Source organism: Candida tropicalis (genome assembly GCF_000006335.3).
Source record: "Candida tropicalis MYA-3404 genomic scaffold supercont3.9, whole genome shotgun sequence".
NCBI classification, from domain to species: Eukaryota; Fungi; Ascomycota; class Pichiomycetes; order Serinales; family Debaryomycetaceae; genus Candida; species Candida tropicalis.
This window is the reverse complement of record NW_003020061.1, coordinates 293,468-320,007: the sequence shown is the minus strand read 5'-3', so window position 1 is coordinate 320,007 and position 26,540 is coordinate 293,468. Positions and strand designations below refer to the sequence as shown.

Sequence of the window (26,540 nt, the reverse complement as noted above, 5' to 3'; positions counted from 1 at the left end):
GTTCTATAGAATCTAGATAGTTTTTTCAACCAAGTAAATACCATATTTATCTTTCAATTCTTTCATGATTGGATCGTTAATATCAGAGGTCATTGGTGCCAACAAACCTTTCTTGGATAAAGTACCATTCAAGATTTGTTTAGTAGCAACGGCACATGGAACACCAACCAATTTAGCCATAGAAGAGTAACCCTTTGGATCACCATAATCAACCAAAGTAGAAGTTCTAGTTTCTTTAGAACCATCTTTCCATTCAATACCAAATTTATGTTGCAAGATAACTAAATCTCTTTCACCTTCTTCGTATTGCATCAATGCTTCCAAAGTAGCACATAATGTATCTAATGGGTTACCTCTTGGAGTAATTGGCTTGTCAGATAATAAACCTAACCATTTGAAACCAGCCAAGATTCTTTCTTGATCTTCTGGTGATTTGAATTTAGTCAATTCATTGATTCTAGAAACAAGATCAGCTTCAGATTCAGATTTTGCGCCAATCAATTCAGCAGTAGCTTTGTTCCATGGACCTTCTTTAGAGAAAACTTCCATTGAATCATCCTTCAAGAAACCGGTATCAACGAAAACTTTGATGAATTCTGGGAAACCTTGGAATCTCAAAGTACCTCTAATAACAGTTTGAGCTTCTGGAATGTTATATAATTCTTTATAAGTGGTAGAATCTCTGTTTGGATAACAAACCAAGGCGTAACCTGGGTAAATGAAATATGGTTTAGCACTAGCCATCAAATCTTCACTTGAAACTTCAACAACTTTACCATCTTGCCAATATTTAGCTTGGTTTCTTAAAGCTAATAAAACACCTCTTGAACTCCAAGAGAATTTATAACCCAATGGATTGTCAGAATCTTCTGGAGCTGGTAAACCACCACAGTATGACAAGAAGGAAACAATTTTACCGCCAGCAGCATGAACTTCTTCAATAGTTTTAACAGCATACAAGTGATCAATACCTGGATCCAAACCAATTTCGTTCATAACAGTGATACCAGCATCTTCAATTTCTTTTTCCAAAGCTTTCAATTGTGGGTTAATGTATGAAGTGGTAACAACATTCTTTTTGTTTTTAATGGCAGATTTGACAACTAAAACATGGTAAGTGTATGGAATCAAGGAAATAACCAAATCATGAGCAGCAACTTGTTCATCTAAAGCAGCTTCATTGGTAACATCAAGGGAAATTGCTTTAGCATTATCACCAGCTAATTCTTTAGCTTTAGATAAAGTTCTACAAGCAACAGTAACTTCAACATTTGGTTGTTCAGATAAGATATCAACGGTTGGTTTGGCAACGAAACCAGAACCTAACAAAAGAACTTTTTGGACCATTATAAAATCAATGAATTGAATATAATTAAAGAAACGAAAAAAGAAGAAGAAAGAAAGAAAGAAAGAAAAAAGTGAACAGAGTTTTCTTTAAATGAATTGTGATTCTGTGAATATTGGAGAGTGAGAGAAATTTTTCACTTATCGCTCCGCTCCGTCAACGCGGCAATTATTTAGTGGAGTGTCCCAATTAGGAAATTTAACCAGAGAAGGGCAATTTGAAAAAGAATGAGTCAACAGAAGAAAAAAAAATTCTTGCTAAGTACACTAACTTACGCTTAAATTTCCATTTTGGGATTGGTACCACAGGTCGTGCAAGGGTAAATATCAATCAGCCATAAAATCGTATATAAACTTATACTATTTCTTTAATATTATCTACAGTACCAACTTATTCATCACTAGCATGTTGAATTTCATTGTTATGATCATGGATTTTTAAATTCGTATGGAATCTTTCGGGCCCCATGAAGATAATCACTAAAATACTGGTGAAAACAACACCACAGAAGATACACATGCAATAACTGTAAGTATCCCTTCAAACAATGCCGACATTAGTGTACCATGCCAGTACCCGCCAACAGTTTCCCCTTCGATTGATGTAACAATAACTACAGTTATCTAGTTCAATGCCGTTTGGTAATGATTCATCAACACGGTGGCTTACAAATTGTGAAAATAAAAGATCCAAATAGCAAATAACAACATCAAATAAATAATCATGAACCCTTCAATATCAGTATCAAATTAACGTATTGTATTTATGCCACATCCCTACTTGAACTACCCAACTGTGGGTTTGACGGGATACGAAATATATTCTGACATGGTTGTTATGTGTCAATTTTAATCATAGTTGCTGGAGACGTGTACCGAAAGAAGTTGAAAAACAAGAAACTGCGATAGTATGGGTACGTTTGTAGTGAATAAGTCCATTCTTTTTTAATATATTAGGGGCATTTTCTTCTTAGTGACCGTGACCAGTCATTTAAAAACAACAAGCATCTAACAATGATCATATTTGTAACATGTAAAAGAATCATTTATTCATTAATAGATATATATAAAAAAAGAATACATAAAATAATAACTAGACTTTCTCTCTAACACTGTCAACAGTACTAGAAGATTCATCTTCAACTTGTTGAATTTCATCATCATGAATTCTTAAATTCTTATGGAATCTTTCAGGACCCAAGAAAATAATAAACAACATGTAAGCGAAAACAGCACCACAGAAGATACACATAACTTTCCCATAATCATACATTCCTGGTTCACCAAGAGGGAAATTTTCACCAATTCTAGCTTCAATTGTGGCACTTGCTGAAGAAATTAAATTACCTAATTGATAAGCAACACCAGATAATAAAGTTCTATGGGTAGAATTAACTAATTCTAAAAGATATGCTGGACCAACACTGAAGGAAGCATATACTGCACCAATTAAGAAAATATAAGCTGGCCAATTTTGATCGGCATTAAAAAATGAAGGATAAAGGAATGCACCAGCAACAACCATACTCACCATAACAGTTAATCGTCTACCTAATAATTCAGACATTTGACCCATTATAATACCACCCACAATGGCACCAATATTACTTGTGACGATAATAACTGTTCTTTTATCAATTCCAATATGATATTGATTTTTCAATAATGTAACATATAAATCTTGTGAACCATGAGTAGTAAAATTCCAACCAGCATATAACAAAACTAAATAAGTAAACATTAACCATTCAGTTTTCAAAGTAACTATAATTGAATAATCGAATTTTTGCCAGAATTTTTTCTTTTTATTTGGATCATCTTGATTTTTAAGTTGTTCATTAAATCTTTTCTTTTTATTTTTCATATTGATGAAATCTGGAGATTCTGGAGATAAAAGACGCCAAACAATTAGTATAACAGATAATCCAGCTGAAAACCAAAGTAATGAACGCCATCCTTCACCATCTTTATAAGTAGTGATGAATAATCTATACCAAGCCATTGCTAAAATATAACCAAATGTATAACCTGGTAAGAATAAACCCAGCAATACTGATCTTGCTTCAACAGGTTGACTTTCTAAAGCAGTAACCATACTAATTGGATACATAGCACCCATAAGAATACCAAATACGGCTCTAACACCTAAAAATTGTTGATAAGTTTGAACAAATCCAGTTCCAATTTCAACAACACAGAATAATGCACATATAATAATATAAGTCCATTTTCTACCAAAATAATCAGAAGCAATACCAAAAATTAAAGCACCAACGGATCTCAACATTAAAACTAATGTAACACCCCAAGTAACATCAGTAACACTTATATTTAAAGTAAGAGCAATTTCAGGAGCAGCAACAGAAACACAAAAGAAATCCATAGCATCTAAAGCCCAAGCAAAGAATCCTAAGCCATAAAAATTCCAATCAGAAGCAGTCATTAATTTCAAACCAGGAATAGGATTGATCACTTGATACCATCTTTTATCAGTATGATATAATGGTAAATCTAATAAAGTAGTTAATCTAGTTGCAAAATAATGACGAATTGAAGCCATTGAAAGATCAGGCTTTTCATTAAATAATTCATCATCATATTCTGTATTATTATTATTATTATTGAATTGATCATCATTTGAGTTTAATTCATAGTTGTAACTATCTTGACTTCCCAAACGGTCAAGATCATTTGAATTGGCACGAGAAATGTGTTCAACTTCTGGTTTTTTATCCATGGTTGGTAGTAATGGTGTTTGTATTAGTTATGTCTTCTACAAAAGTCAAGGTGTAAGAACAGGAAGGAAATTAAGGTGATTATATACTTTTGAAATAACAGTATCGATTCTAGTTAGTTGCTGTTGTTCCTCTTACTCTTGATACCAGTTACCACTAAACCTAAATTTTTGTGGGGTTGCAAAATATAAGAAGTTAGTAATCACAAAAAGAGTAAAAAAAAAAAATGTCCGTAAAATGAATTTGCTATTATCCCGGACTCCAATAACCATATAGAAAGGTATTAGTGGTAATAATCCAAAGGGGAAAAGTTGGGATAATTCACAAAAGTGGGAAAAATTCAGTGTCTTTGTGGAGGAGGAAGGGGAGGAAGAGGAAGAGGAGGAGTAGTAGATAGAAAAAGGGTAATAACCACATGGACAAGGCATTTAATTGACGTAAGAATAAGAGATAAATAGCTTATGGTTTAAGTATGACTGCATGTTGTGGGAATAATAACCCACCACTTTAAAGGTTGCATGAAGTTTAATTGGGGGATACCTCCCCATTGTTTATTATTATTGCGAATCGTTGTGCAGCCATGTCCAAAACCAAGTCTGCCGCGTGAATTAAATAATTTGTGGGGAAGAACACAAGGAGGAACAATATACCTGAATATAACAGCAACAGTGGTTCCTCTTTTTGCTGATAAGGCATTTTATCTATCACAACAGCTGATTAATGATAGCCTTCTCTCCTCTTATTCAGACAGTCAGATGATGCGTTATTGGTTAATAATATTAGTAAGAGTATCAAATGGCTGAATTACCTATAACTATTTGTGTGTCGTCTGTCAAATGAAAATAGTTCTATTTTATCTTAACTTGAAATTTGAATTCAAAAATATCCCGTATAAATGATTTTAGACATATTACTGTCCCCACATTTGTGTTTGGAACAATGTGTTTTTCCATTATCAGAATTGAATTGCCTTTTAGATTCAACTACCCACAGAAGGAAAACATTAAAATTCTCCGAATATTTTTGCGGTGTCAAAGAAGGAATAATTTTAAGTCGGCGTTCCGCGAGACATGAAACAAATAGAAAAATGGGCCAAGAATTTATCACGATACGTTTGATAGACACATAGATAGACAGTATGATTCATTGATTGCTTGATTGATGAGCTGGAGCATTCCCACCAGTTTAAATTGGTAGATGCTATGAGATCAAGGCACCATTAACATACTAGGCTTAGTAATTAACAATGAATGATTCACCACTCGAATATTTCTAATGGTTTAATAATAATATTTCTACTTTAGTGGGGATATATCTTTTTTATTTTGCAGTTGCATTGTTATTCCATTGTCGAATACAGGGGGAAGAGGCTTTTAGTCAGATGATAATACGGAGGTATACTTTCACAATTCTGGATAATTTTACTACTCTTGTAATACATTCTCCCCACTTCTGATCTAATTCTAGAATAATAACCGATGGTAAAACTATTAACCGGTTTATCGTACTCTGTATGATCTACATTTATAATTGAACATAGAGATCTTCCCCAACTCTTTTCTTGAGTCATTCAGTGGGACAATGAAAACAAGACTCCTGGAGATTAGCTACAACTCCCGGAGTTCAACAAGTAATCCACCTTTTAAATATATAAAAATGAATACCCCTCCTCCTTGTTCAACAAAAATTGTTGATAAGTTATTCTTTGCTCTCGTTTATCTACAATCATGTGATGACCAATCACGTGTTAATACTCGCTTATATAACAACACGTGGCAGCAATTGAAAAAAAAAAATTTTCACATGCAAATTTGAAACATACACACACACGGTATATTTTTTTTGGGTTGAGTTGTAAATTTCTTAGCTTACATAATACACCCAACCACTCTCCACCAATAAACCCATTGTATCATAATAATAATTACCATCATCATCATTACCGACAATTATTGATTGTTCTGTTGATTCTTTTTGTTCAAGTGAAAAATTTCCTATCAATTGATTCATCACTTTCTTTTGTTTTTTTTTCTTTTTCTTTTTGATTAAATAAATTTCGTTTCATTGAATAAAGTTATCTATCACGATCTAACTAACTAACTAAGTGTTGAGTAACAATGTCATCCGTTTCACTCATTAATGAATTGACTACTTTAAGTCAAGATATAACTTATTTAATTCAAAATTTCACTCATTATATTAAATTAGATAATGAATTATATTATGCTATTGGATGTATTTCATTTAATCCAATTTTTTGGAATATTGTAGCTAGATTTGAATATAATACTCATTTTTTAACTAAAATTACTGGACTGGCTAAAAATGGATGTTATTTATTAGCAGCTATTATATTTTCATTAGGTATTTATAGAGATCATGTTTATCATCAAGAATTATTAAATCAACCTACTTTTCAACCGTTTATTGATTCTTTAATTATTAAATCTTTAGCTATTTTAACTTTTGGATTTGGTAATATTTTAGTTATTTCTTCAATGTGGGCATTAGGTGTTACTGGTACTTATTTAGGTGATTATTTTGGTATTTTAATGAATGAAAGAGTAACTGGGTTCCCATTTAATATTAATGATAATCCAATGTATAATGGAAGTACTTTATGTTTCTTGGGTACTGCTTTATGGTATGGTAAACCAACTGGAATTTTAGTTACTTTGTTTGTTTTTATCATGTATAAAATTGCTTTGTTATTTGAAGAACCTTTCACTGCTAAGATTTATGCCAATAGACAAAAATTGGATTAATTTATTGATGATAATGGTTGGTTGTTTTAAATTATGTACTTCAACATGTATATAGATTATCATTATTTGGCTAAAATATCTGAACATTTAACATGTTATGAATTGATTGAAGAAATATATATATATATATAAATGTATAAACTCAAATAAAAAATTACACCTAAAAAAAAAAAATGAATGCCAAATATAAATGTAATGAACAATAACTAATATGTAAATAAAAAAGAAAATGAACTCCCTGAATATGACAGATGATATTTCTCCTATCTGCCTGCTCCCCCAAATAATAACAATAAATCATAACCAATATATATATATATAAAACAAAAAAAAAAAAAATTAGAAGAAAAACATCGTGTTACAAAAAAACCTGTGTGTAATCACATTAATCAACCAACAAAATCATATAAAATCAAAAGTGCCGGAATCAACAACGTGATTATCAACGTGTCGAAGTGACAAAGATTGAAATTTTTCTGAAGATTTATGATAATACAACCCACTAATTCCTCCTGGCATTAATCCATTGTATTTCTTTGATAAATCATTGGAATTGTTACTATATCCACCAATATTCAATACAATATAATAAAACCCTTCAAATGATGCACCGGTAATTTGTTTAATTCTTGAATCTGGTAATAAAAATTCCTCTTTCCATCTCATATAAATATATTGATCATCTTCTTCACCACGTTGAACTTTTTCTAAACGTTTAATCAATTTATCATCGGATAAAAATGTAGTTGATTGAGTCAATTTCTTCCAATGTTCAAAATCATTTTTAGCAAATGACCCCCATTGTTTGTTTTCTGTTATGAATGAATATTTTTGAACTGAAGGCTCTTCATAAGTATTAGAATTGGTATTTCTCCACTTGAATGAATGTAATGGATTATTTATAATTTCTCCTTTGAAATATGTAGTAATTTCTGAATTTTCATCAGTTAACCCACTAATTTGTAAAAAACCAGTAACTACAGAATTAAATAAATCAACTGTTTTAAATTCAACTTTAATATGGAAACTTGATTTACCTGATTGTTGTTCCCCAATAAATTGGGCATTTGGTTGTAAGTAAATGCTATTGAATGAAGGAATTCTATTCGTTTGACCATGATGATGATATCTATACTGATCAAAATAATCCAAAGAGTATCTCTTCTTCTTATGATGATTTATAGATAATTTATTATGTAAAGGAACTTCCACAGATGATCCGACATGATTAGATGGTGTATTGGTATTTGCGGATGCTGATTGATTAGTAGAATTATTTAATCTTGAAGATACTACAGGACATGATTGGTTATGTTGTTTATGTTTTGGATACAATCCATTATCGTCATACTCATCATCATCATAATCATCATTGGTGGTGTATTCGTCAGATGCAAACAATTGTTGGTGTGTGCGTGTGCTAATTTTTGTCTTGCTGTTGAGTAAATTTGTGCCATAAAAACTGGAGTTATCGGTATTCTTGTTCAATTCATCATCCGACACGAAATCTTTATCTTTCTGTTGTTGTAATTGTTGTAACTTGTTGAAGAGTTGTTGTTGTTGTTCTTGAGTGGTAAGACTATCTATGAGACTATTAGTTGAATCCAAATTATCATGATTACTACTATTCAGCTGATTAGATTGTTGCTGTTGCTGTTGTTGTTGCACTTGATTATGTGCTGCTTGTTCTTGTAGTTTCTTGTTAATTTCTGTGACTGGCATTATGGATTAGTTGAATAACTAAAGGATGATGTATAAGTAATAAGATCAAACTGAATGAGAATGGAAACACGTATGATCTGATAACGTAAAAATAGAAAAGAAGAATAGTATTTCAAAAAAAAGAAAAATAAAAAAGATGTGATCAATTTTTTCTCCTTCTATATAAGTGAATGAGTGAGTGAGTGGGCTGAATTGTGTTTCATTATAAATAACTCACCAAAAAAAAGAAAATGAAAAATTGGGATCACTCGCACGAACAAAATTATTAGTCGATTGTGGTGGTGAGAAAAGAGGGGAGAGGGGGAGGAAGATGGCTGATATTATGTAATCACATCCCATCGCAAGATTAGAATGTAATCCTGTTAACGGAACCTAGATCGGAAATAATACTAATTAACACTTACCGATATCATATTCTACTTCAACATTCATAAGTATGGGTAAGTCATGGCCTTTTTTGTTTTATTTTGTTTTCATGATCATTACTGGTTAAAGCGTTACAAGATCAAATTGTTAATCTTTATAATACGTTGATCTCCTATTGTACTATATAATTTTTCTCTTAATTAAGGGCTCAACAACCAAGATGATGTGATTTTAATTCTATACATTTCTCTGATTTTTAGATATACGATTGGTTTCTCTTACAAAAAACAAAATGTGTTTTATAAATTTCTGATCGTTAAAGGCATAAAACCTTACGTGATAACAAAAAAAAACATATACACACTACTACAGGGATATAAACGAATATATTACCTGTTGTAGTAAATATCTATTTTACAACCCATTATACACATGTCAATATCATCATCATTATCATCATCATCATCAGACTCAAGTGTCAAATTGTTTCCTTTCTTCCATTTATCAACTCGAGAGTTAAAAAAAATTAAACGAACCATATCGGCATTTGATTGAAAAAGAAACTTAGCATTGACAGGGGTGTGCAGTATCTGTTGAAGAATGGATCAAATTCTCATCTGTGATTGGATCTATAAACTATAAAATAATCGTATACACCCGAATTCCACTTCTTCTTTTGCATTCGGAGTTGGTATAACCACCACCAAGTAATTCCCGATGTTCTGTTCTCGACCGATTTCTACGCCGAGTGTGTGAGTCCGTCATTGGCTTAATTTTTTTTTTCTTCTGCGTCCGCTTCATACGCGTCGTATTAATCTTTGTACCACACGAGGTCGAGTCGTGTACCTATGGGGAATTAATTGTTGGTCATGAGGCGTCAAAAGTTATTACTTTTTTTTTCGTTTGTTTCAGTTTAGTTTAGTTTGTCTCCACAACGATAAATCCATAGGTACACCATTCAGATACAACAATGGATATAGATAGTCAACAAGAAATAAATTCACCTCCTACTCCAATTCATCCTGCTCCTAATGAAGAATTAACCAATGATTTACCAACTGGGATAATAGCAGATTCAAACATAGATTTAAATCCAGATTTATACGATGATGATGATGATGATGATGATGATGATGATGATGTTCAGGAACAAGAACAAAAGCAACTGATTGAACAGAATGAACATGTTACAATGCCTTATATTCAACAACTACAGCATCAAGACGCGACTGTTTCAGTATCTGCATCAGCTACAGAATCTGAATTAGAAGATGTTGATATAACTCAATTACAACAAATTACATTACCTTTTAATGAATCATATCAATTACTTAAAATAAGTTTTGAAAATTCAACTAATAATAATGGAAATATAACCACTGGCCAACAATCCAAATTTATAAATTATCTTGATGAAATATTATTACAAATTCAAAGAAAGTATATTAAACAAAAAACTGAATCAGTGATGATTTATTCATTAATTGAATTATTACAAGATTTATCAAATGTAATTAATTTAATTTGGGTTTCAATTCAACAAAAACTGGTTTTATTTGGACAAATTGAATATTATATTAAAATATTAGGAGATTTAGAAGATTACGTATCGAATTATCCTCATTTATTTAATGAATCTTGGTCAACAGGAAGTGGTTCACATCGTCATTTACAAATAGATATGCAAAATTTAGTAATTTTCTTTAAATTTTGGCAAAAAATTGATTTACAATTAAGTTTTTTAATCGATGGTTATAATGTTGATATAAATGGGAATGGTAAATTGATGAAGATGAATACAACTGAAATAACAAGATTATTACCTATTATTTCAAGATTAAGAATATTGATAATTTCCAAGATTGATATGATTAGAGGTAAATTGAAACATGGTGATGACCATGATGATAATATTCTAAACATATTTGAAGTTGAAATAAGTCGAATATTTGAAGGTGTTTTGGAAAGAACTTGATGATTGTATATGTAAATAGTATTATTTTGTATAGGGAATGTAATAAAACGTTGATATTGCAAAAATGCGGGTTTCATCAAACACTCAAATCGAAAAAAAAAAAATCTTCTAGCAATAAAATCTCTTTTTGTATTGAAATAGACTATCCTTGTTACAACAACTATGTGGCCATTTACTAAATCATCAGATGACTCAAATGCTAAAGAAGATATAACGAAAGAATTACCAGCAGATTTGCAATTAGTTTTCCAAAGAGAAGCTACATCATCATTAGATGGTTCAAAATTTATACCTGAAAGATATGCAAAAATAGTTGAATCAAAACTTGAATCATTACCAGAACAACAAATTACATCAGAAGATAAACTTGAATTTGAAAATTATAAAATTGAATATTCTATTAAATCAGTTAAACAAATAAATTGTTCAGAAATTGAAAATTATCTATTAGAATGTAATAAACATCCATGGTATAAATTTTGGGCAATTCCAAATTTAAAAGTTTCTAAAGATTTGAAAAAATGTGAAAATTTAACTGTTGATGGTTTGAAATTTTTAAATTATGATAAATGTTATAATATTAAACATTGTGATTTTATAAGATATCATTTAGATAAAATTTATACTAAAAATTTTGGTGATTTGGGTGAAAATGTTAATGATGAAACTAGTAATTTATATTATAAAGATTTACATGAATTATTCTATAAAGTATGGAAATAATTAATCTAAATTAATTAAATATTATGAACCATTTCTTGCCATAATTCAAGTTTTTCTGCAAATGTTAAACTTGCTACTAATCCTGACGTATTTGGGAAAACATATAATTTAGTAGTTTTAGATAATTCCTTGTATATAGACTCAACAATTAAATTATAATTTTTATCATATCCAGTATGATTATCATCCTCTTTTTTACTCTTTTGTAATCCCCATTTGAAATTATCTTTATTAAGTTTTACTTTAATATCTAATTCATTTGATAAATATTTAACTATGACTTCCCAAATACCTTTACCAATAATAACTATATTTTCAACATTACTATCTTTAAATTCTTGTAATAATCTAGGAACATTTTCTAATTTTTCTTCATTTGATAATTGTTCAGCTTTAGCAGTACATCTTAATACTAAATCAGTAAATCCAATATTATAATCAAGTAATTCAAAATCATTCTTAGCACTACATCCATTCTTAATTAATTGTTTCAAAAATTCATCATTTTCAATATTTAAATCATCAATTTTAATAATTTTTTCAAGAATTTTACTTTGATTAAATAATTTCCAAAATAAATTCGAATGATGTGCATAATGATGTTGTTGAATTGATGATTCTACTCCAGGATTAAATCCAATGAATAATACTTTAAGTTTTGAATTTATAGATTGTCTTAAATCCGGTAGGTCTTTTGTAATGTTTTTCCGTTTGTTGATAATCTTTGGTTTGGTTATCTTACTCTTGGAATCTTCATATCGAAATGATTCTAATTTGGATAATTTGTTGTTTGTCATTTGACTAGTACGTTAATTGATTGAAATGATTATCAATTTAATTTTTCTTTTTGTATTGCATTGCATTGCTTGGTCGTGTCCTAATACCGTCGTGTCTCGCAGAAAAGTAGATCTATAAATATGGGGTATCTCTGACACACCTTTCAATCAACAGAGGCTCATACTACCTATTTAAATGGGAGGTAATTGTTAGCTAGAGATATTTCTGTCAACCCTCTTTATTGTAAAATTACCTTGATGTGTGTGTGTGTGTGTGTGTGTGTGGGGAGGGGAGGTTGTTTACATTTCTGGGAGACTAAAGAGATCATTGAACTAAAACCAAAAGGCAATTCAGAGAACCTCTCCTAACAATAACCAATTAATATTTGTCTAATTATTATTACTTCTTTTAGAGATACAAGACATATAATCAAGAATTACAACATGTAGATGAAATGTGTGTTACATCAAGAGTTCGCGTGATATCTTCGCCACGACATGTTAATAAATGACTCTAAATTTTTAAATAAGCTTTGACTTTTCTTCTTTTTTAGATAGAGATCCTCTATCAATATATCGTCTGTTCTTTATGACACTTTAAACAGATGATGAATAGTTTTGATTGATATCTCACGTGAACTACCCCCATTTTTTCCTAATTTTTGTGTAATTTGTTTAATTTCGCAATGAGAAGTTTAGTTTTTTTAATTCAAGCATTGTAAATTCATCCAATACTAAAAATTATAATAGGACGTGGTAATTATTTCACTATTTTGTGGTAACATTGAAATAGCAACTTAATGCATTATGTTTAGAAAGAAGAACCCCGTAGTAAATTTCTTATTCGAATCTAGTGGTGGAAAAAAAAAAAGAACAACAACATCATCAACTTTCTTTATTCCATGAATCAACACGTTCTAATGATTAATTATAAATATAAAGCAAAGTTCCCATTCTATTTAATACTTATATTCTTAATAACATTATTCACATTAATTACAATTACAATAAATTTAAATTATGAACAACTACAAGAATTTAATTTTATAACTTCCAAACAACAAATTGATCCTTATAGGAAAACAATTATCTTTCCAAATAGTTTCCATTTACCTGATTCAAAACTTAAAGATTACTACATTGATACATTACAGCAAACATTAGATTCAAATGATGTTTTAATCAAAAATAAAGTATTGTTTAAACCATCAATAGGAGGTATACCTTATTCATCACAAGAAATTCAATTATTTAATGCTACAAATAATAATAATAATCAAGAATGTTCTGAATCATCATCAAAGATAAAAGTAGATATAAGTCCAGCATATAATAAAAATACAAATATTACAAGAATAATTGAAAATTTTATAAATGAAAATAATTCATATTATAATGAATTAAAACCATTTTTTCCAGAAATTGAAAATCAATTAAATCAAGGAATTATTGAAAATTATTGGTTTCAACTTATCGGAAGTTCAATTTGGTTAAAAGAATATGGTATAAATTTAATGATTTCAAGAATTGTTTATTCAAGTAAACAAAATCATGGATTTCCTCAATTTTCTTTAAGTTATCTTCAAATTTATGATAATGAATGGAATGAATTAAATAATATAGAATTAATTGTACCTACAGATAATGATGGAGATGACGAGAACAAAAAGTTTAAAATAATGAAGTATCCTAGTATATCACCGATTCCTATATATCATAATATTAGAGATTATTCAATTGGTAAACCTATTGGAATTGAAGATCCAAGAATTCAATTAATTAAAAATGAAAAAGGATTTGAAGAACCTATAATTATATTTAATTCACAACATTATAAAATCAATAAAGAAAAATCTAAACCAGGACAAGAGTTAAAATACGATAAAAATAGATCAATTTTCATTGGATGGTTATGGAAGAATCAAAAGGGGAAATTTAATGTTGAAGAAATATCAAATTCAAAATATGATAATTTTGAATATATTAAAATTAAACATATGGAATTACCTAATGATGAACAATCAGGAGTTGAAAAAAATTGGTCATTAATGATAAATAATCAAGATAGATTAACTTTTGGATATGATAAGTATATATATTTTGTTTATCAATTTCTTAATTTGAAAATATTGAAATGTTCACTTCAAGATGATGATACAACATGTGAATGGGAATATAAAGCAAATGAATCTAAAGAAGTTGGATTATTCCATGGGGGCACAGAATTAATCAATATAAATCAAATCATAGAAGAAGATAACAATCCAAATAAACAATTAATGAAATTACAACAGAATATACCTAAAGGAAGAGAAATTTGGATTGGATTTGCAAGAGCAGTATTATTGCATTGTGGATGTGGTAGTACTATGTATAGACCAAATTTAGTTATAATTATGAAAGATAAATCAAATTATAAATTAGCTTATGTTTCATCCTTTTCAGATTTAGGTATTGAAATATTACCATGGTATAAAAATGGCAAGTTATGTGATGTTAAAAATTTAATTATTCCTAATGGGATTTCTTCATGGACAATTGATTCTAATCCAAAAGGTAATATTATTGATACCATGTCATTTACAATAACAAGAAGAGATGCTACTGTTGATTTGGTATTTATGAAAGGATTATTAACTGCTGTATTGTTTGACTCAAATATGAGATTATTTGAGGAAGACCATGAAAATCAAATTGGGTTTAAATCTAATCATAATATCAATTGTGCATTGGCTGAATCAATGAATTTTTGTAAGAAATATGGTAAATTACATAAAGATTAACAAGATGATGATCCACGTGATGACTACTCACATGATAACATTATAAGTTAAACTTGCAATGGTTATGTATTAGTAATAGTAGTGATGTTGTGTGTATAAAAAAAAATAGGAGAAGTAAAACGGGTATTTAAAAACTGAAAAATCATGTGACGCGTCTTGGTGTCAAAACTTACGTAATCAACGCGGTATTGGAGTTGGTTGTCACAAATTGTAAAATACACTTTAGAAACAGAAACAGAGAAACAGAGAAAAAAACTTTAAAGGGAAACAACAAACAACAAACAACTTTCCTCACAACTGTAACAGCAAAAAAAAAAAACAACAAACTGTTCTGTTCTGAACTGTACATCACCATAGTCTTAGATTCAACTTGTATATTCCATACACTTAGACTATTACTACTATTATTATTAATACCACATCTTCAATGGCAGAAGTTGACCAACAATCTACTACTCCTGTAGAATCCATTCAAACAGATATCTCCAATGAAACAAAAATTGGTCTGGGTATGGGTCCTGCGGGTCAAGATATCAATGATAAATCATTATCTTTACTGGTTGATGAAGTTATCAATCTGACAAGTATATCAGCTAAATCTGATTCTATTTCTTCATTATCTTCGATAAACACTACAAATACAACAAACAATATTATTGAAAGCTTACAATCAACTAAAATTATTGATGATGAGGAGAAGGACCAAACCGCATCTGCCGTTGCAGAAACATCAACTTCTTCAAATAACAACAACAACAACAATGTCTCCACCACAAGTTATACATCCACTCCAGATCAACAACCAAATTTAATTATTAAACAAATAGACCCCGAAACTTTAAATACCACAACAAACTCTCCAAAATTACCAAAATCAGTGGCATCAAAAACAAATTTTTTCAATGATTTATCACAACAATCAGTAGAAATTATGACACCAACATCTCCAAATGCAAATATTTCTTCAACTTCACCATTACCTAAAAAAGCTGTTAAATTTACTGTTCGTAAAGTTTCTCATGAAGCTATCATATCGCCAACTTCATCTCCAAATTTAGCAGGTAATGGTGGTAATGGTAGTGGTGTTGGTGCAGGTTTTGGAAAATCACCTAGAGTTGCATCTCATTCACGTTCCCATTCACATCCCGAAATGGGTGCATCGAATAAAAATATGTCACCACCAACATCATTTATTGCACAAACCGTATCATCAACTGAAGATGAACGTCATAAACAAGAATTGATCAAATTGGAAAAAGCACAAGCTAAATATGAACAATATGGAGCAAGGATAACAAAAATTGATAAAGAAATTAATTTTTTAACTCAATTGTTACCACCTTATAATGTTGAAGTTGATTATAATACAAGAGTTAAAATAACTAAAGCAATTGAAAAATTACGAATGAAACAAGATGAGATTGATAAGAGAAAATATGACTTGGGTATTACTATTAGTAGATTATGGAGACATTTAGATGATGGTAGTAATATTTGGGTTAGAAAAGGTGAGTAACTTACTGTCTATTGGATGATTTGTTTTTTTTACCTTTTTTTTTTTGTTGGATTTAGATTCAGGTAGTTATTTTGATTATGTATTATGAATATATTTATTGTAAATAATAGGATGTGTGACTGAACTAAATCTATGATATGTGGGTAGTAGATTTAAGATGTAGATATAAGATTTGTCTTTTGTGTATATGTCCAAATTTAATAAGAGACGCCTTACATGTTTAGTTTATTCACCTCTGTATGAGTTCATGACGGTGCTACTTTCATAAAATGGACGTATTTCTCCTATTAGACAAAGCTAACTTGTTTCAACATCATATCAATGAGGTGTCTATGTTGTGGGGGAATCAACATTCCTGAATGCTTTTGTTTTTTTTTTACTATTTCATGCAATAGATCTGCAAAATCTTACTAAAAAAGTAATGAAATCTAAAGGGACTTTTATGTACTACATTATCAACAATACTAATTCAGCAACAAGAAAGTAACCCCTGTTAGATGTAGATGTTTATCAATTACTAAATACTAAGAAAGGACCATCGACGATTGGAAATAAGCAGATTATGTTGTAGGTGAAGATTCTCTTTTTTTTTTACTTTTACGCACTATAGTTATTACGTCATTCGGGTTTATCTCTCGTATGTTTAAAAATACCATAAATAGAACATTCCGAACTAAATTACCAACATACATTACTCTTTAATTCTAACTTACGAGAATAATCAATTGAATGTAATTGAATTCATTTTGAAATACCGTTGACGATATTTAAATCATCATCAACATCATCAGAATTGTATGTCCTTCAAGATTGTTTGTCTCACACACAATCTTGTACACAATTAAACTTTTTTATTTTTTAAATTGAGATCAAAGAAGAAAGAAGGAAAAGAGGAAGCGGCTGTACACATAATTGTTTTCGGTTTGTAATTGTTTTGTAAATTGGGGGAAAGAATAAGAAATACTAACAGGAAAGATAATGATGTAAGAACAACTGTGAATCTTTGGAGATCTAATTATTAAATACAGACGATACACCAATGATTAATGGGCATAGTAAATGAGGAGGTGGAAGTGGTGGTGAGATTGTGTTGTAAAAAAAAAAAAAAATCAGTCGGAGATGCGTCCAATTTAAACAACACCAAAAAGGATTAAATTAAATTACAGCGAGAAATTAGATTTTTGCTTTGTTTTTAACCCGCAACTATACTGTCACTTCAACCACTTCAACTAGTAGAACCATTACAACTAGTACAGTTAGTTCTACTCAATCTAAACAGACACACAGATAGAGAAAAAGAGAAAATCTTAATTTCCTTTTCCCCCATTCCATTTGGTAGTTCTCTCTTTTTTTTGTTTTGTTCGACCTCTAATTTCTCCTCTGATTTCTTTGTTTTCTCTGACCCCCCTTTTTTTTTTGTCCGCTTGTTTTACAACTCAATTAATTTAGGGACAACCAATAGACAACCAATTTTACCATTAAATTTTATTGGTCTTAATTCCACTCGATCAACTGTTCTTATTACAACTTTAGTATTGAATCATACATCGAATAAAGAGATCTATCATCCAATACTCAAATAAAATCTTTTGCTTATAACACAAGCGCTTGAATTATTTATTATTTATTTTTTTTGGTTTAGCTTCCCTTGGTTGATGGGAAAGTTGGAAAATATAAAATAGAGAAGAAGAAGAAGAAGAAGAGAAAAAAAAAATTACACCAACATTAATTAAAACAAAGACAAGAACAACTACAACTACAACAAAGAGAGACAAACAATTCACATAGTTGTATTACCATCTTATTGGCTATTCATTCTACTTTGGTATAAAAGAAACACTCACCCCCATTGATTAACAAAAGAGAAAGACAATCTCAGAAGCACATTTATATCTTATTCATTATAATTAAATGCAATCGACCCATAAACCCCTGTTTTTCATAGATGAGGACTCTCAACAATCACAACAACAACCTCAACAACAACCACAGTTGCGTTCCCGTCCTCATCCTCCTGCAATAAAATCTTCACTCAACCCAAGAAGACCATCTTTGCAACAACAACAACAACAACAACTGCCGTCCCCTGTTATTCCGACAAGAGCATCATTCTCTTCATCAAGTTCAAGTAGTAATGACTTGGAAGATATTTTAAAGTTTCCCATTGAATCAGCTCACGCTTATTCATACGCTCACCTTTCTCCTAACTCCTTGGCATTGAGATTAAATGTATTGAAGAGATCTTTGGAAATTTTAAAAGATCGTCCCGATTTATTCAGATCTTTAACCAAAGATGTTCCAGAATCTACTCCAGAATTATCTAGAACCAGCTCCCACCATATGGAAATCGATTCACCACTATTGGAAGATCAAGAAGTAGATCCAATATCTTCAACACCGCCACCACAAGCACCACCTTCTAGAAAAGCATTATTCACTCATACCAATCATAGTTCAGATTATATTCATGATATTTCTTCAGGACATTCAAGTGATCACAAGAAATATAAATTACGTTCAAACGCATCTTCAGCAACATTGGCTGCCCTTTTTAGACCAAATATGAAAAGATCCGATAGTTTACCATTGGAGACTCCACAATCACTACGCCGAGCTTCTACTCCACCATTGTCATATCTACCTAGTTCATCATCAAGAAAGTCATCTTTAAATGCTTCACATAGTGATGATTTCAAAGATATAATAGACTTGTTGGAAAATGACTTAGAATCTTTAATAAATAATTCAGAAATTGCTACAACATTACACGATCTTTCATTATCCACTTCTCCTGATGACTCATCAAATTTGAATACAAAACATGATATATTGAAAAATAAGTTATTACTTGCATTGGCTATGCCATTTATGGAAACTTCAGTACAAACAACTTCACTATTAGAAAGTGACGGAACTACTGATCCATCATTAAACAAGACACATATACGTCCATCCACCACTGCATTAAATTTACTCAACAACAATTATCCTTCTTCATATTCTATGGGGTCAAGTGGGACCAGTTTTAACACCACAAATAATAACACCAGTAACCGTCCATTCCATTCATTGATAACCACAAAGCATTCCCTCCCACAGTCAGTCTTTACTATTGAACCAGATTTGCCATTTTCAGTTAAAGCCGCAAATGATTTAGCATGTTTGATGTTTGGTGTTCTGAAAAGTACCATCAAAGCATTGACTCTTATGGATTTGATTGCCCCACAATTCCGTAATTTTGTATTGGAAAGATTAACTAGTTTACCTGATGTCAATTTACGAGGAAACAAAAGTCAAGATCGAATATTGTTTGCCGGGGAAATCGTTGCCATTGTTAGACCTGGAGATCAGAACTTTGCATGGACATCTTTGTGGGCTAAAAGGAAAGGTAACTTGATCATTTGTATGTTTGATCAAATACCATGTGATGCATTTGATGTTGTCATAATGTGTCACAAAGCTTCTAGTACCTTTGAAGTCGAGGCGGTTAACAACATTGCAGGAAACTTAGTTGACGATTATGGTATTAAAGATTTAACAACATTGAAAGATCTTAGTGATTCATTAAATGAAGAATTACACGAAGTTCAAGCCGTTTCTCATCAAGAAACAGAAGACGTTGCAGTGATAAATCACACTAGATATTATACTTTACAATTAGAAGAAGGGAATAATGTCCCTTGTGCAATCACATCTAATCAATTAGATGTCAATGAAGATACACATGAGATCAAGTTAAAGATACACACGTTGCCATATATTGCTGGTATATTTGTCATTGATAGTGTCAACTACAATATCATTTCATGTAACAATGCTATTGCTAGAAATTTGTTTGGTAAGTCATTTGATGAATTAAATAATCATTGCATTGATGAATTGATTCCAAATTTTACAAAGATATTACAAGTTGGTATTCAATCAAGTCTTGATTCATCACAAGTGACACCAGGATTAGTTTTACCAGAACATTTTTTCAGACGATATGATGCTGCTGTTAAAAAGGAACAAGATCCAAATTGCACCGAGTCAGCTGATGATATATTCTTCAATTCACACGGTGTTGAAGGTATTCATAGGGATGGTAAAGTTGTGTATGTCGATGTTCAGTTGCGTGCATCATCCCAAGATACTTTTGTTGTCTGGATAACCTATTCAAGAACCAATAAAAACAAGAATTGTATTTCTGATGAATTGGATAAATTGAGTTCAGCATCGGCTTCATCAGTTTCCTTGTCATCAATCAACAAGTCAGCTACTTCGTTGTCAACAAATTCGAAAACAAGAAGTGTTTCAAGTCACTTGAGGGTTAGTGATATAAAATCTAATAGTAATCATCATGAACGTGCCATGTCCACGGATGTTCCATCCCAAATGAAATTATTTGATAATGAAAAGCAGAAAGATTTATTGGAATTTTCTCCTCGTGAAATCACTCGTAAATCAAGTACAAGAAGACCAAGAAAGGAAACAGAATTGGGTTTACCATTGACTAAACTTGATAGTTATATTTATAATGGTGAGGAGAAATCAAGTGACGGTAATCCGTTAACACCAATTGAAACCAAAGAACTTATTGATCTGGAGAATACGGCCCCAAGCTCACCAAGCGATACTACAAATGAGTTCCATATTGCATCAATGTATACCGAAAAGGATATTTTGAAATTAGAAAACGATTCACTTGCAAAGATCAAAAAAGAATCTTCACTTTGGCCAGAAGAAGTTGGAGCTCATAGAAGAACCAAAAAATTCTCGGAATTCAAAGTGGTAAAGAATATGGGAGAAGGAGCTTATGGTAAAGTAGTTTTAGCACAACATAAAGAAGACAAACATTACAAGATTATTATCAAATGTATCAACAAAGAAAGAATTTTAGTGGACACTTGGGTTAGGGACAGGAAATTAGGAACTATTCCTAGTGAGATTCAAATAATGGCTTATTTAAATAGTGAGCCTCATCCAAATATCATGAGAATTGTTGATTTCTTTGAAGACCTGAAGTATTATTATTTGGAAACACCTATATTTGGTAACCCACCCGCCATTGATTTGTTTGATTTTATTGAGATCAAGAAGGATTTAAATGAAGTTGAATGTAAATTTATTTTCAAACAAATTGTTTCATCAATATATCATTTACATCAAAATGGAATTGTTCATCGTGATATCAAGGATGAAAATATTATTATTGATGAAAAAGGTGTTATTAAATTGATTGATTTTGGATCTGCTGGGTATGTTAGACAGGGTCCATTTGATGTTTTTGTTGGTACTATTGATTATGCCTCACCTGAAGTATTACGAGGTGAAAAATATGAAGGGAAACCACAAGATATTTGGGCATTGGGGATTTTATTATACACTATGTTGTATAAAGAGAATCCATTTTATAATGTTGATGAAATTATGGAAGGTGATTTAAGAATACCATATGTCATCAGTGACAGTAGTTTGAATTTGATACGAAAGATATTAATTAGAGATGTTGAACTTCGTCCTACCATCACCGATATAATGGAAGACGAATGGCTTGCATGATTTGAATATGTAGATCTGAGAAGATTATAGATGTTGTATGAATAAAGAATAATAAATTGATGATACAGTAAACGTTGACGCGTGTGTGTGTGTTGATATTGGGTGTGCAACGAGACACAATTTTTTCTTCTTCTTCTTCAAGTTCAAGTTCAACACAAAGATTTCATTAAAACATCTCTTTTTTTGTATGATTCACAACCAATGAGTTGTTTAATAATCTCAACATTCAAATGATAATGAATAATGAAAATGAGGAAATTTCAAAAGATGATTCAACTATTTTAGAAATCACTAATCCTACTACGAATTCAACAATAAATATCAAAATATTATATCCAATATCAACGAAATCCATCTTATCAGAATATATCAATAAATCAAAAACCAGAAACATTCACTACTTTTATAATAATAATATGAATTTAAAAACACCTCATTTAATAAAATTTAATGATAATGATCAAAATGGAGTAATATTCCCCGTGGTTAATGATTTTTACGGATATTTCAATTTTGAAAACGATGACGACCACGACGACGAAGATATATGTGAAAGCAATGAATATGAATATATGAATATATCAACACCTAGTGAATTAATTAATAAATGTGAGAAATTAACACTTGGTGAATCAAAAGTTGAAATTGATAATTTTTCAATGAAACCACCACCATTACCACCACTACTACTATCATCACATTCAAATATAAATACCACGAATACTAATATTGAAGATATTGAAGAAGTAAAAGATCCTATTGAATTTTTAACATTTAGATATTATTCAACTTTATATTCATTAAAAGATCCATTAAGTTATTTTCCTAAAACTGCATTACCTAGATTTAAAAATTTATGTATTGAAAATAAATCAACTATTATTATGATTGATTTATTGAAAAATTTTTGTTTAAATATTAATGAATTTGATAATCGACATAATCATAAATATGGAATTTTATCTATTTCAAAAGGATTATCAAAAATTGAATTAATTGAACAAGATAAATTTAAATCAAGAAATGGATTTCTGATTGAACAGGAAAATAATGATGAGGAAGAGATAAAGGGGATAAGTTTAGAGAAATTATCTCAATTAATACTTGATTTGAAAATAAGAGAAGCTCAATTACAAATAATTACCATATTTGAAATATTATCAATGCTTGAAATAAATGAAAATGAATTTCTTGAAAAGAATAAGAAAATACAAAAAAAATTAGAGAAGATAAAAGAAAAGAAAGCTAAACTGAGTTTAATAGGGAAGAATAGAAGAAAGAAGGAAAAGAAGGTTCAAAAAGAGGTGGATGATGGAGAAGAATTAGGAGGTGATGAATATTTGATATATCAATCATTGAATAATCTTATTGATAGATTAAATTTATGGGATACTTTATCAACAAGAGCAGAAGGTGCAGGTACATATGGATTTATGGCATATGTATTAGTACCATATTTCAATAAGAAACTACCTAATTTAATGAAACATGTAATTGAAAATATGAAAGGACTGAATATGAAATTAATAAGTTCAAAGAGAAAGAAACATGAAAATGATGATAAAAATCAACAAGATTCTAAAAAATCAAAATCAAAATTTAGAAAAGTTTTATTGGATAAAAAACCACCAAGTTTATCTAAATCTGATACTATTGTTGATTCAGAAGATTTTAAACCATTAACTTCATTGAAAAGATCACAATCTAATTTATCTACGAAAATGCTATCAAAAAGAGAAGTTGATTTAAATATTAAAACTAAACCAGAATCACTTGATTCAAATTCAAATTCAACTCAATCATTTATATTTAGATCACAACTTAAAAGATCAAAATCAACCACAACTACAACTACATCAACAATGACAATATCAAATAAACCTAAATTTAGAAAATCATTATCTCAAGTAGAAGCAACGCCAGCAAAATCAAGAGTAATTAATATTTCACAATCACAAGTCCAAGCAACACCAGTAGTAATAATGAAAAATTCAAATTCAATTCACAATAATACTAATAATTTCAATTCATTATCTCAAATTGAAGCTACTCCACATACTTCGATTCATTCACCACCAATTTCAACTCCATTAAATAAATTTATTAAACCTGATAAAAAACAAAATTCAATTAATGAAAAATTACTCTCTGCTTCAAAAGAAATAGATCTTATTCAAAAAACTCCAATAAAGTCAACAACATCAACAACAACAAATAATACATTGACAATGATTGAAGCTACTCCTGGATATTTAATTGATTCATCACCTTTGAAAAATTTGGATTCTAGTCATCAAGGTAAACCAAAACCTGGTGAACCCATACCTATTGAAACTTCACCATTATTAAATGTATTAAGAGATTCTGAATCTTTAATACATAAAATGAAACCAGTTAATTTATTTACTGATCATGATCATGATTATGAGTATGATTCTGATGAATTGTTAAATCCAAACAAAAACAGATCCAACAAAACATATTCCAAGAAAAGACATTAAAATTGTATTACTAAGTGATGATAATGATAATAATAATAATAATAATAATAATACATGAAATTAAATAGTAAACACTTATTCTATATAGCTACTTCACCAAAGAAAATTCCATTGATTATTTGTTTACCATCTGATTGTTCAATTACTAATTCAGCTAATGGACCACCTATTCTTTCTTTTAATTTATCTTTAATTTCATCAGATACATCAACATCCATATTATCATCTATATCACCTTTGGATAATTTATTATCAATTTTCAATTTTCGAAGTGTTTCTAAAACAGTATTAATTAAAATCTTCTTTTCAAATTCATTTTTATTTTCTTCAATAACTGAAGAATACCAAACTTTAAGATTACCAATTAAAACTAATTTTAAAACTTCAGAACCCATATTTTTTAAACCTAATAATGCACCATAATGAGTACCTATAGGTTTTGTAGAATCTAATAATGCACGTAATAAAGTTCTTGTTACTCTTGGACGTAATGTACTATAAGAAGAACCATAAACTTTAATAATATGTTCTAATAAAATAGCTGCAAATTCTCTTACTGCTAATTGAGATTTTAAAATTTCTTTAGATTCTTCAGATTGAGGATTTTTAATTATTGGTCCAATTCTTTTAGCCAATAATAAAGTTAATATACATGGCATTAAAGCATGAACATAAGGATCTAAAAATATTGTTTTATTATCAGCTAATGCCAGTATTACTTCCAACATGGTTGATAAGATTTCAATATTTCTTAATTGATTTGTAATTTGTTCAGCTACAAATTGAATAAAATAAGGAACTAATTGATGTAAACCAGGATCATTTTTCAAAGAAGTTAAAGCTGCATTTTTTAAATGTTCTTTTTCTGGATCAGTTGATATTAAAACTTCAACAACTTTGTCAAAATATAATTTCAATTCTTTAGATAAAACATGTTTAATCAATGGTTTAATTTCCAAATCCTTTTCAGTCGTTGTTGTTGTTGTATTACCAGTAGTAGATGAACCATTTCCAGAACCTGATTTTTTATTTCCATTAGATGTTGAATCAGAATCATCATTTTTATTATTATTTCCAAGACTTAAAATATCATTACCCAACATTGTACTAGTAGCACCTCTAACAACAGCAGGTAAATTTTTAATTTCACTAGGTAATGGATTTTGAGGAACCATAGGTTGAACTCCTTCAACAGCTAACCAATGAGCTGTAAAATTAACTTGACGTGGAACTTTTGGTAATTCTTGATTAATCAATTTTTCAAATTCAATTTCATTATCATCAATATAGTATAATGTTTGTCCACCTGCTCCAACCATAGTTTCTTTATAATTTAAAGGTTGTGAATTATCATATCCATATAATGGTTCAATATTAAGTATTTTTAAAGCATAACTTATATCCGTTGTGGTTAATTGTCTTCTTTTAGAATGTCTCATGAATTTAACTGCGGTTTCTATAATTTCATGAATATGATATTCAACATCCATAGCCAAACTTTTAGCTGTTTCATCAGATATTGTAATACCTAGAGAATCAGCAGCATCTCGTACTGTATCATAAGGTGACCATAAAGAATGTGATACCGGTGGTTTTGCGTCCATTGTGATCTTCTTGTTGTTGTTGATGATGATGATGTGATTGATTGACTTAACAGGGTTTGGTTTAGTTGATATCCCGTTTTGTTGTTTTTCTTCTTGTTAATTAAATTTTTCGTTTTTGAATTTTTTGTTTTTTCCCATCAAAATTTGGTCGTGTCGAAATGGATAGTGCACGTGATTGGTGTTGTTACT

At 29.9% G+C, this 26,540-nt stretch overlaps 12 protein-coding genes across 12 annotated transcripts; 7 read left to right on the top strand and 5 right to left on the bottom strand. All coding sequences in view use genetic code 12, as the record gives it.

Annotated features, from left to right (window-relative positions):
- Window positions 1–12: 12 nt before the first annotated feature.
- Window positions 13–1,347, bottom strand: LYS9 (saccharopine dehydrogenase (NADP+, L-glutamate-forming); the record flags this gene model as incomplete). Its single annotated transcript, XM_002551366.1, has 1 exon — window positions 13–1,347. One exon carries the CDS (start codon window positions 1,345–1,347, stop codon window positions 13–15), a length of 1,335 nt encoding a protein of 444 aa, XP_002551412.1.
- A 1,090-nt stretch (window positions 1,348–2,437) lies between these two features.
- Window positions 2,438–4,081, bottom strand: JEN1 (Jen1p; the record flags this gene model as incomplete). Its single annotated transcript, XM_002551365.1, has 1 exon — window positions 2,438–4,081. The coding sequence occupies one exon, from the start codon at window positions 4,079–4,081 to the stop codon at window positions 2,438–2,440; it is 1,644 nt and encodes a 547-aa protein (XP_002551411.1).
- Window positions 4,082–6,196: 2,115 nt separating this feature from the next.
- Window positions 6,197–6,844, top strand: OPI3 (bifunctional phosphatidyl-N-methylethanolamine N-methyltransferase/phosphatidyl-N-dimethylethanolamine N-methyltransferase; the record flags this gene model as incomplete). The annotated part of the gene is made up of 1 exon (XM_002551364.1): window positions 6,197–6,844. One exon carries the CDS (start codon window positions 6,197–6,199, stop codon window positions 6,842–6,844), a length of 648 nt encoding a protein of 215 aa, XP_002551410.1.
- Window positions 6,845–7,246: 402 nt separating this feature from the next.
- On the bottom strand, window positions 7,247–8,566 carry CTRG_05707 (glucose-induced degradation complex subunit; the record flags this gene model as incomplete). Its single annotated transcript, XM_002551363.1, has 1 exon — window positions 7,247–8,566. One exon carries the CDS (start codon window positions 8,564–8,566, stop codon window positions 7,247–7,249), a length of 1,320 nt encoding a protein of 439 aa, XP_002551409.1.
- Window positions 8,567–9,902: 1,336 nt separating this feature from the next.
- On the top strand, window positions 9,903–10,907 carry CTRG_05706 (TFIIH complex subunit; the record flags this gene model as incomplete). The annotated part of the gene is made up of 1 exon (XM_002551362.1): window positions 9,903–10,907. The coding sequence occupies one exon, from the start codon at window positions 9,903–9,905 to the stop codon at window positions 10,905–10,907; it is 1,005 nt and encodes a 334-aa protein (XP_002551408.1).
- Window positions 10,908–11,069: 162 nt separating this feature from the next.
- On the top strand, window positions 11,070–11,630 carry CTRG_05705 (uncharacterized protein; the record flags this gene model as incomplete). Its single annotated transcript, XM_002551361.1, has 1 exon — window positions 11,070–11,630. One exon carries the CDS (start codon window positions 11,070–11,072, stop codon window positions 11,628–11,630), a length of 561 nt encoding a protein of 186 aa, XP_002551407.1.
- Window positions 11,631–11,644: 14 nt separating this feature from the next.
- CTRG_05704 (uncharacterized protein) lies at window positions 11,645–12,427 on the bottom strand (the record flags this gene model as incomplete). The annotated part of the gene is made up of 1 exon (XM_002551360.1): window positions 11,645–12,427. The coding sequence occupies one exon, from the start codon at window positions 12,425–12,427 to the stop codon at window positions 11,645–11,647; it is 783 nt and encodes a 260-aa protein (XP_002551406.1).
- Window positions 12,428–13,308: 881 nt separating this feature from the next.
- On the top strand, window positions 13,309–15,189 carry CTRG_05703 (beta-mannosyltransferase; the record flags this gene model as incomplete). The annotated part of the gene is made up of 1 exon (XM_002551359.1): window positions 13,309–15,189. The coding sequence occupies one exon, from the start codon at window positions 13,309–13,311 to the stop codon at window positions 15,187–15,189; it is 1,881 nt and encodes a 626-aa protein (XP_002551405.1).
- A 427-nt stretch (window positions 15,190–15,616) lies between these two features.
- On the top strand, window positions 15,617–16,705 carry CTRG_05702 (uncharacterized protein; the record flags this gene model as incomplete). Its single annotated transcript, XM_002551358.1, has 1 exon — window positions 15,617–16,705. The coding sequence occupies one exon, from the start codon at window positions 15,617–15,619 to the stop codon at window positions 16,703–16,705; it is 1,089 nt and encodes a 362-aa protein (XP_002551404.1).
- Window positions 16,706–18,616: 1,911 nt separating this feature from the next.
- FUN31 (serine/threonine protein kinase) lies at window positions 18,617–22,246 on the top strand (the record flags this gene model as incomplete). Its single annotated transcript, XM_002551357.1, has 1 exon — window positions 18,617–22,246. The coding sequence occupies one exon, from the start codon at window positions 18,617–18,619 to the stop codon at window positions 22,244–22,246; it is 3,630 nt and encodes a 1,209-aa protein (XP_002551403.1).
- A 230-nt stretch (window positions 22,247–22,476) lies between these two features.
- Window positions 22,477–24,747, top strand: CTRG_05700 (uncharacterized protein; the record flags this gene model as incomplete). Its single annotated transcript, XM_002551356.1, has 1 exon — window positions 22,477–24,747. The coding sequence occupies one exon, from the start codon at window positions 22,477–22,479 to the stop codon at window positions 24,745–24,747; it is 2,271 nt and encodes a 756-aa protein (XP_002551402.1).
- Window positions 24,748–24,827: 80 nt separating this feature from the next.
- Window positions 24,828–26,351, bottom strand: TAF60 (Taf60p; the record flags this gene model as incomplete). The annotated part of the gene is made up of 1 exon (XM_002551355.1): window positions 24,828–26,351. The coding sequence occupies one exon, from the start codon at window positions 26,349–26,351 to the stop codon at window positions 24,828–24,830; it is 1,524 nt and encodes a 507-aa protein (XP_002551401.1).
- Between the last annotated feature and the right edge of the window lie 189 nt (window positions 26,352–26,540).